Source organism: Gymnodraco acuticeps, unplaced genomic scaffold (assembly GCF_902827175.1).
Source record: "Gymnodraco acuticeps unplaced genomic scaffold, fGymAcu1.1, whole genome shotgun sequence".
Lineage (NCBI taxonomy): Eukaryota > Metazoa > Chordata > Actinopteri > Perciformes > Bathydraconidae > Gymnodraco > Gymnodraco acuticeps.
In genome coordinates this window covers 179,667-190,707 of record NW_022989821.1, presented here as the reverse complement: position 1 = coordinate 190,707, position 11,041 = coordinate 179,667, and the positions used below count along the sequence as shown (strand labels likewise).

Sequence of the window (11,041 nt, the reverse complement as noted above, 5' to 3'; positions counted from 1 at the left end):
CTTCCTTTGATTCTCTCTGAACTGCCTGATCTGTTTAATGTTTAATGTCAACCATTTGTGCAGATAGCTGATAGCATGAAGTATTAAAGATCGTGGATGCTAATGTAGCGTTAGCATTTCTCCCCCGGGTTTAAATGGTGTATTATAGAATTATCACACCGGTGTGACAGTACTCTTCAAAGGGTTCACGAAATATGACTACTACTCTTACCGTTTAACATTTTGGGTTACTTAATGTTACTTCATGTTAAGGCTAATACAAATGATAAGGCTAAGGCTGTAATGCTAACTAACGTGCTTGCAACTAGCTAGGTAGCTAACTTGTCCAGCAACTCCTGGTCCTTTCATCAGACAGGAAGCAAAAGAACGAGCAAGACCCATTGCTGGTATGATAACAACCTGGTACTAAGCACACAGGCATCTTGTTACATTTATCTTATCTATCTCTTATATTTAGCAGAGGAAAACAATTGTGACATCAGTTATGACATCACTTACGCGACTCTGGGATTTGTAGTCTTTCTAGTTGCGTATTTTTCATAGTTTTATATTTCAACAGTTTTACGAAATTATTTTTTTAAGATTGACAAACATCATATGTGTAATTCATGGCAAAATTCAAACGGGATCAAAAGACAAGTTTTCTCTCTCCATTGACTTCAATACATAATTTTTTCGAAATAAGGTCCCATGGACCGGAAGTAGATGGGCGTGACTTCGCCACTCTATTTCGCCTCCCAAGACTTTACACATATCCTCTTTGCTTTTCGTTGGGGTTCATCTTGCGCTTTATCAGTTGAATCACTTTGAACATTCGCTTGAGATGTTGACGGGTTGGCTGAACTTTTTAGTTTACAGTCAAACAACTTAATTTGCTTCGCCATTTTTTGTAAAACAAACCCACAGCGCACCGCGCACGCGAGTAAACGTGCATTGCTTTCTGGCTCCGTAATCATACCAATGCACGTGCAACTTAAGTATCAGGTTCCGACTGGTCACAACAATAATTAAATATCACTCTTAATACAACAAATAATTAACATTCATCTATTTTGGGGTGCACATTTTGCTGTTTGCTGCCCTTATTTCTTTATGTTAAAAACGGGTTGCCACTGATGGCAACCAAAGGCCAATAAGTGGTTGACATTTTTTTGAATGGTTGCCAATGGCAACCTGGCAACCGTTACTGTCGAGCCCTGTGTGGTATTAAGCAATAACAATAGTTACATTTCGTACTTATTATTGTTCTGCAGATGTGCTTTACCTGCAGCGCCCAGGAGTGCGAGAACAATCAGGCCAATCATCTTTACTCAAGCCTTCCTGCGACCAGACTGGAGGTGAAAGATCTGTCACTCACTCAATTTATACCTAAACTCCTCTGCATCTGTCAATAATCTCCCTCCTACTCCATACCTCCACCCAATTATACCCACCTGCCCCCCCTGGTTTATCCTCCCACCCAAATCCCTGAAAAATAACTGTGCCACATTCATCCGTTCAGTTAATAAGTGAGCCACATCTTGCATAGTTTTGGCCTTGCAGACTGCTTCCTTTACTCTGTTTTTGACAGATCCTTTTCTGCACCTACCACCTAAATAAATGGGGCTATTTTATAAAGTGGTGTGTATCTCCCTTTTTTTTGCAGAATTGTTTTTATTTCATAATGGTGGAACGTAAGAGCAGAGAGCAGCATTGTTAAACACTTTTTTGTTCACGAGCCACATTCATCCCAATTTGATCTCAAGGCGTGGACGAGTAAAACCATTGCATGATAAATAACAACACCTCCAAATGTTTCCCCTTATTTTAGTGAAGGCCTAAAGAAGTGCATTAACATTCTGAAAATGGTCAAAATAAATGCCTTTGCAAAACAGATGATAAACAGCCTGAGGTTATAGGTGCAATTTCAACAATATGTGTCTGTTTTTCCATATTCAGTCTGTCCAGTTACCATCATTGCATGTGCATTACAATTTACAGCTCAACGACGTGGATCTACAAAAGCACAACATGTTTAAGCTTAAAGGGTGGTGTTATTAAGGGTGTGATTCTGTGGTGACACAGAAACCGAAAAACAGGTTGTTTTAGGTTTCAGAGACAACAGATTATTTATTTCTCACCTCTCTGGCTTTTACTCAAGGACATCTTTTTTTCTGCGGGGAGAGTGGGGTAAGTTGAGCGATTTTTTAGTTATGCTGTCCTCTAAGCAAGGAGAAATGACACACAGTAAAATGAAAGCACACACCGACACATGAAGCTTAGCGCAAGTTCAGGCAGGAAGACCCATATATATATATAAACACTAGATGGCTCATGGGAGATTTTCCAGCGTAGCTGACCGGCCGCCATCTTGCTACAGTCAACAGTTACTCTGATTCGCGTTATGGTAGCTGTTGTAAGGTGAGTGATCTGCACAAAAATACTCTTAACTCGCTGAAATCTTGACTGATTTACAAACGGTTTGGTTTATTATAAACATTATTAGCATGGCTATGATACAGGATGCTTGGACATGTTGAAATTGCAGCTTTTCTTTGTGTATGTGGTTGTATTTATTAGCTGGCTAATAACAAGAGGCTGTGAGTGAGACCTAGTATTACAAAGTTGACCCAGCAACTTTACACCAGTGGGAGAGGCAGAACTGCTCTTTCTTTTCAACATAACTTAAGTTACACATGATTTCTTCCAAGTGGTTTGGCTTGTTAAAAACATCTTGCATTATGATACAGGAATTTGCTGGCTTTGTGTTTACAGAAGTACCTGACTATGCCGGACTTTTGTGCAGCCTACGGATGCTCCAATCGCCGCTGTCTGCAAACAAGAACCCGTGGGATCACCACATATGTTTATGTTTGCTTAGTCTAATAAACCCATAACATGGTTGTGAAAGAATACCAAAGCTGAGGCTGGACGATGATTGATTGTTGGTGTGCCATGTGTCACCGTGTGTCTTATTGGTTTTGTGTTATACTGTATTTTATTGTGTGCAGCTGGTCCTTATCTCCAAGACACATTTAAAACAAATAACCTTGAAGCCCCATCTCTCCCCACCTGCTCCTGCTTCCTACATTCCCTCCACACCACACCAAGTTGTTCTTCTTAATAATAATAATACATTTATGTTGGGGGGCCGCCTTTCATAACACCCAAGGACACCTTACAGGGGCATAGGGGCAATATAGGGAACAATTTAAACAGTGGATTTTGTGATATATCAGCCGGGGTGAGACAAGACAAACCACAAATGGAATACAGAAGGACACAAAAGGACACATGGTACAGTTTATATTATTCTTGGTCTTTTTTCAATAACATATTTCAAAGGTTCTGGATTTGTTTACAAATCTAGAAACTAGGATGATATGAAGATCTCATGTCAAAAATAATTGTGATAAATTATACAGAACTGTCTGTGACCACATTTTATGTTTGGTTCTTCTGATAAAGGTGTGAATATCTAAATAATATACCAACATATGCTATTGTCATTATTTGTGTCCCTGTTCTTCAAGCTAAGGCATTGCTAAATTAACAACTCTTGGCTTACAGAGTGGTAACATGAGACCGATTTTTATATATAAAATATAAATGTATTTTATAATTTATTTATAATTTATTTAAAATATTAACAATATAATAAAATAAATGGAAATATATACACCGGCAAATATTTAATATAAATACTTTGTGTGTGTGTGTGTATAGCTATTGCTTTATCTGATTAATGTTATTTTCATATGAAAGTCCATGATTATAAGTATGCAGTATCATAACTACATCTTTGATATTTATAAAAAACCAAACCGTTTGAAAATTGGTTGAAAATTGAGCAAGCTATGGTTATTTAAATAGTAAACTATAATGTTATGAATGAGAGCACTGCCTGTAGCGAGATGGCGGCCAAGTTGCAACGTCGGTCTCCATTGGCCAGCAGCGCGGGTGAGTCATCTAGTGTTTATATATATCTATGGGAAGACCTATCACTCCGTATTGCACGTCATGGCAATACTCGCTCCCTTCACTAGATGACAGGGAGCGCCACTCCTTAGCTAACCTATCACTTCCCTCCATTCACAAGCCTAATTATCGCACCTGTTAATCCTTCTATATATGCTGTCCCCTTTTCTATCAGCTGTCTTCCAGGTGTCAACGCACAAGTTGGTAGCTTACCCTCTTACGCCTAAACACTTGATACGAAAAACCTCAAACATGTCTAATTCAGACTCTTCAGAGAACCTACTTTTTTCGAAGGATCTCGATCCCATCTCCGATGCACTTCCAGAGGAAGCGTCAAACTCCTCAAGTCACCGTCGCCTCAGTTCTCGTCTGAGCGCCCGCAGCGGCTCTCGCACAGCAGAGGCAGAATTCCTCGTCGCCCATCTCCGGAAGCAGGGCATCACCCCAGCCCCAGATCTCCTGCTTTCCCAGCTCCGTGAGCTGTCGGACCAAGCCTCCGGTGCGGTCTCCCAGCCCAGCAGCTCCAGCCAGCCCCCCCGGAAGAGGGCGAGGGCGCTATCGCGGCCGAGGGGGCAAAAGGTCTAAAAAAGCGAGTCCTCCAGGAGCTCGCTCGGCCAAGAAATCCTCCACTCCTCAGGCTCACTCCAGCGCCGCTCACTCCAGCGCCGCTCAGCCCGGGTGCTCCGGCACTCAGCCCCTCTTCGATGGCAGCCTAGCCAACACACTGCAATCTCTGGCAAGTTCTATGCTGCTAATCGACGCTCGCCTTCAGTCCATGGAGAGAGGCCAGGCCGGAGCTTCAACCTCTTCGGCGGCCCCGCCGGGTCAGGATTTTGCATTTGGCATGGTAGTTCCTTCTCACTCTCTGGCTTTCGCCCTCCCGGCTCCTCCCTCAGGTAGGCCCTACATTCCCCAAGCCGCTAACATCTCCTCACGGCTCAGAGCAAAAATCCGCGACGGGAAAGACATTTATTTGGTTAGCCTTATTCTGCCTTCCCCGGAGTGCGACAAAGCCATCGCCACGGGAGGAAGCATTACTGCGGTATTTAAATCCGCAGACCCCCGGCTCCTCAAAGACCTTTCTATAGGGCAATTTCTGGTAGCTTTTAGCATCTTCCGCGATGTCCTCTGCGCAGTTTACCCTGGAAGGAGAGTGGAGTTAAGATGCTTATCTGGCCATGATTGGCGATCTTCACATCAAATACGGGAAATCAGTGTTCTATCAATACCATAAAAGCTTCTCTAGCAAAGCAGCGCTACACTTAGCTCATTGTAACATCCGCCTGGACTGGTCCGTGATGGATACCGAGCTGCTCGTAATGGCTACCGGCGGGCAACAAGTCGTCTCGTGCATTAGCTGCGGAGCGCAGGGCCACACCTCTCCGCTCTGCCCTTCAGTGCCTCTCTCCGGGTCTAGCGTTTTCCCCACGCAGTATTCCGGGAACAATAAACCAAACCGTTAGGTGATCAAGCAAGGGATAATAAGATTTGCGTTTCTTTTAATGAGAACGTGTGTTCTTACCCTTATTGTAATGCTCACCCGAGTTCAGTTTGCCCCAGGCGCCGGCCCCCTTTCCCGCGCCAGAATCAACGTGGTGGAAAAACCTTTTAAAACATCACCCCTCGACTCCCATTAACACCACACACTTAGCAGCTGCGCTTTCGACTCACCCAAATCCCGTGTTCGTTGATTATCTTTTTATCAGGGCTCTCTCAAGGGTTCAGGGTAGGGGTCCTTTCTCCCACCTCAGTGACTTTAGTGGCTAAAAACCTGCAGTCAGCCGCCAAAGAACCCACCATAGTCTCTCAGCTCATTCAAAAAGAGCTCAACAAAGGATATTTAATCGGTCCTTTCCATTCCTCTCCGTTCCCAGTGTTCCGGACAAGCCCAATAGGGGTCGCTACACGCACATACTCCGAGAAGAAAAGGCTCATTTTCGATCTGTCCGCTCCTCGCGCTGGTCCGTTTTGCAGCATTAATAGCCTTATTCCCCCAGAGTATTTTTCGCTTCAGTCGATAATGCCATCAAGCTTATCAAATTTGCAGGGCAAGGAGCGTGGCTCACCAAAGCAGACATCACCGACGCGTTCAAAATAATTCCCATTCACCCATCTCAGTGGCACATGATCGGTATCAGGTGGGAGTCCAAATTCTACTTCGCTGTCCGTTTAACCTTCGGGTGCAGAAGTAGCCCTTGCATCTTTAATTCTTTTTCCGAAGCCTTCTGCTGGATCCTCCTGAACATCGTCAGAATCCGCTCTGTCCTTCACTTATTGGACGATTTCCTCCTCATAGATCCCCCTCGGGACAACTCAGGCGCCTCTTTAGCAAAACTCAAACTATGCTTTCAGGAGTTAGGTGTTCCCCTCTCAGAAGAGAAAACGCTAGGTCCCACCACACGCCTGGAGTTTTTGGGCATTACACTCGACTCTGTAGACATGGAAGCGTCTCTCCCCACGGACAAACTGCAGCGCATTCACGACATCTCAAAAGCCTTCTGCGAGCAAAAAGTTATCACCAAGCAGCAGCTGCTCTCCCTGCTCGGGCACCTCAACTTCGCCATGCGTATCATCCCAGGGGCGCTCTTTTATTTCCCGGCTCCTGGATACAGCGTCGGCTGCAGAAAACCTCCATGACCACGTCTTCCTAGATGAAGGCTGCCGCTCAGACCTGCGGTTTTGGTCCCTCCTGCTCGCACACTGGAATGGCGTCACCTTCTTCTACGACGACCTCGTGTACTCCTCCGACTCCATGAGATTCTTCACGGACGCTGCCCCATCCGTGGGTTTTGGGGGTTTCTTCCAGGGAGAGTGGTTCGCAGGCTCGTGGCCTCCGTCATTCCCCAGCCATGCCTCTTCCTCCGCTCTGCATGAGATCTTTCCGATCGCTGTTGCCTGCCACGTGTGGGGTCACCTCTGGCCCCGGAAGCGGATCTCAGTACTCTGTGACAACCAATCAGTGGTCGGGATTATTAATAAAGCGCGCTCCCCGTGCCGCGACATCATGCCGTTCATGAGAAGCATCACGTGGTCTTCCATCATCCACAACTTCCTCATCTCCGCTCGTCACGTTCCCGGCCACCTTAACTCAGTGGCTGATTCCCTCTCTCGCTTCCACTTCCAGACATTCCGGAACCTCTGCCCAGGAGCCAGCGCTCAACCCGTCAGGATTCCTCCCCTGCATCTCCTCTCTCTCTTCTAAATAGAAGCCCCCTAGCAAGGCACCTCGAATCCGCCAGGGTTCTTATGAGGAAGGACTTAGCCGCGTCCACCCTCAAAACATATGATTTCACTTGGAGAACGTTTGCGTGATTTTACTTTTCCGTAGGCATTACACTTAAACCTGTTCTCATCTTCACCGTGTGCGCCTTCATGTGCTACTGCGCCACTGATCACCACCTCAAACCCCAATACATCCGGGGCCTCTTAGCAGGAGTTCAGTTTAATGTTCGCTGTTTCGATCCCGGCTTTCCCAGCCTGTTCGCAAACCAGTCAGTCAAACTCATTCTCAAAGGTCTTATTAAAACGTTTCCCCCCCGTCTTAGACCGGAGACGTCCTATTACACTCTCCACTTTACGCCTTATGCTCTCCAAACTTAGAAGTGGGTTGTTCTCCCCTTATATCGATGCGTTACTTGATGCTTTATTTCTCCTAGCTTTTTACGCTTTCCTCAGACCAGGTGAATTTACCACAGCTTCTCTTACGTTCGATTTCAAACGAGACGCCAGCTTTTCTGACATATCCTTTCACGCCAGCCATTTTAGCTTATATCTTAAGCACTCCAAATGCGGCGGCGCCTGCTCCATCATCGCCGCCCGCAACGACTCCCAGTTCTGCCCTTATAAATCCATGATCAAATTCCTACAGCTTAGACCTACCTCTAATCCTCTCTCACCATTATTTCTTATCTCAGGGAATTTTCCCTTAACTCAACGACAGTTCAATCACTATTTAAAGCAAGTTCTCATTAAATCCGGGTTATCACCCCTTCTATACACGGGGCATTCATTTAGAATAGGTGCAGCTACTTCCGCTGCTAATCAAGGCGTCTCATCCTCATCCCTGCAACAACTCGGACGGTGGTCCTCCTCCGCTTTCTCATCCTACATTCGTCCGGACCTCAGTGCCGTGCTGGCTATCCAAAGGTCTCTCCAACCTTAAAATTGGTACGTATGCATATAACTGGTGGTGGTTCTTAGCATGTCAGCACGTATGTTCGCCCCGCGGCTCTTGTTTATTCTTGCCATGTCTAACCCTGTATGTCCAGGTCGCAACCTTCGGGTCTGTATAAATGTGTCCCTGCTAAGTCAGGTTGCCCCGCACGTCCGGGAAGCCCTGTACGTCCAGGATGCCCCGTACGTCCGGGATGCCCCGTACGTCCGGGAAGCCCTGTATGTCCAGGATGCCCTGTATGTCCAGGATGCCCCGTACGTCCGGGAAGCCCTGTACGTCCAGGATGCCCTGTGTGTCCGGGACGCCCTGTATGTCCAGGATGCCCTGTACGTCCAGGATGCCCTGTGTGTCCGGGACGCCCTGTATGTCCAGGATGCCCTGTACGTCCAGGATGCCCCTTACGTCCGGGAAGCCCTGTATGTCCAGGACGCCCTGTATGTCCAGGATGCCCTATACGTCCAGGAAGCCCTGTACGTCCTGGAAGGATGCCTGGGAGGCATCAGTATGTCTAAATTCCCACATGTATTAACCTCTAATTTCATCCATAGATTTCCACTGCATCCCACAAGGTAAGATTTCTTCACGTTCAGTACTTCATACTTCACTTCTTTTGGGGGTTCATCGGAAACGGTTCTTTCCCTTCCCGAATGATATCCTACAAAACCTGGGCCTAATCGCCAAACACCATTTCATTCACTTGTTATAAACGGTCATCATTATGTTTCATTTATATAATGTGACCGATAATAAACATGTATTCCATACATCACGTCTCTCCTGATTGAAATGAAGCTTAGCGCAAGTTCAGGCAGGAAGACCTATCACTCCGTATTGCACTTCATGGCAATACTCGCTCCCTTCACTAGATGACAGGGAGCGCCACTCCTTAGCTAATCTGAACAACAATAATCTTTTTGAAGAATTTCAGTCTGGCTTCCGCTCCTCACACAGTACAGAGACGGCCATGGTTAAAATCACAAACGATCTCCTAGTAGCAGCTGACTCTGGGCTCTTATCGATACTCATCCTCCTTGACCTGACTGCAGCCTTTGACACCATCTCACACCAAATCCTCCTTGACAGATTATCTTCCATTGGTATCATTGGCACATCCCACACCTGGTTTAGATCTTTCCTCTCCGGTCGTACTCACTTTGTCCAACTCAAACACTTCAAATCACAGTCCCATCCAGTCTTCACTGGTGTTCCTCAGGGTTCTGTCTTGGGCCCCCTCCTATTTATCATCTACCTCCTACCTCTCGGCCATATCTTCAGAAAATACGCAATCCAATTTCACTGCTACGCGGATGACACCCAGCTCTATTTTTCCACCAAACCCACTTCCACTCTCCCCCCCACTGCCCTTTCCGACTGCTTACTGGAAATCAAATCCTGGTTCTCATCCAACTTCTTAAAACTCAACAGTGATAAAACTGAGTTTCTCCTAGTTGGCTTCAAGTCCACTCTGGCTAAAACTGACAAATTCTTCCTCACTATTGACAATTCCACAGTCTCACCCTCCCCCCAAGTTAAGAGTATGGGTGTCATCCTTGACAGCACCTTATCATTTGAAGCTCACATCAACAACATCACTCGATCTGCCTACTTCCACCTCCGCAATATTAACCGCCTCCGCCCGTCACTCACACCCAACAGCACCGCCATCCTCGTCCACGCCCTCGTTACGTCCCGTATCGATTATTGCAACTCCATCCTCTCTGGTCTTCCTCAGAAATCCCTACGTAAGCTCCAACAGGTCCAAAACTCAGCCGCCCGTATCATCACCAGAACTCCTTTCATTAATCATATCACTCCGGTTCTCCAACAACTCCATTGGCTCCCCGTTAAGCACCGCATAGACTTCAAAGTGTTGCTCCTCACCTTCAAGGCCCTTCACACTCTTGCCCCTCTATATCTCTCTGAGCTCCTTCACATCTACACTCCCTCTCGTACTCTCCGATCCTCCTCTGCCTTCCAACTCACTGTACCTTCTGCCCGCCTGATCACCATGGGGTCACGAGCCTTCAGCCACTCTGCCCCCCGTCTCTGGAACTCTCTCCCACAAGACATCCGCAATATGGACTCCCTCCCACCCTTCAAATCCAGCCTGAAAACACACCTTTTTAAACTGGCGTATTCTATTTCTTAATCTCTGCTAAACTGATTGTTGTTTTTAAGTCTCTGTTATTTAAGTATTTTTTTAAGTCTTGTATTACTGTGTGCTCTTCTTTGTTGATTGTTTTTAATTATGCTCTGTAAGGTGTCCTTGAGAGCTTTGAAAGGCGCCCATAAATAAAATGCATTATTATTATTATTATTAACCTATCACTTCTCTCCATTCACAAGCCTAATTATCGCACCTGTTAATCCCTCTATATATGCTCTCCCCTTTTCTATCAGCTGTCTTCCAGGTGTCAACGCGCAACCCTCCTCCACCCCTTCGCCTCCTGCTTCCAACTCAGGGCCAAGCTTAACCTTCTCCCTTCCAACCGGACCTAACCACTTATCACCACCACCAGTGTCTAAACCCAGGGGGGTTCATCGGAAACGGTTCTTTCCCTTCCCGAATGATATCCTACAAAACCTGGGCCTAATCGCCAAACCCCATTTCATTCACTTGTTATAAACTGTCATCATTATGTTTCATTTATATAATGTGACCGATAATAAACATGTATTCCATACATCACGTCTCTCCTGATTGAACTATAATTCAGGATGTCTCATATATCAATGGCAATGATAATAATTCATATTTGATCAAGGGCAGTGAAAATATTACTTCTAAAAAAAAAAGTGGTCCAACTTGCTCCAGTAAGTTGATCCAGGTCAGGGGGTAAATTGAACCACTGTTGGGTAAATTGACCAATTCACTTTTTCCAGTTTAAACCTGGGCATACCTACGAAAAA

At 45.8% G+C, this 11,041-nt stretch overlaps 1 protein-coding gene across 1 annotated transcript; it reads left to right on the top strand.

Annotated features, from left to right (window-relative positions):
* Positions 1-4,209: 4,209 nt before the first annotated feature.
* Positions 4,210-7,159, top strand: LOC117557899. Its single transcript, XM_034233899.1, is given in 5 exon segments — positions 4,210-4,503; positions 4,595-4,853; positions 5,664-5,966; positions 5,969-6,533; positions 6,535-7,159. Coding segments are annotated over 5 exon segments (2,046 nt in total).
* The last annotated feature ends 3,882 nt before the right edge of the window (positions 7,160-11,041 follow it).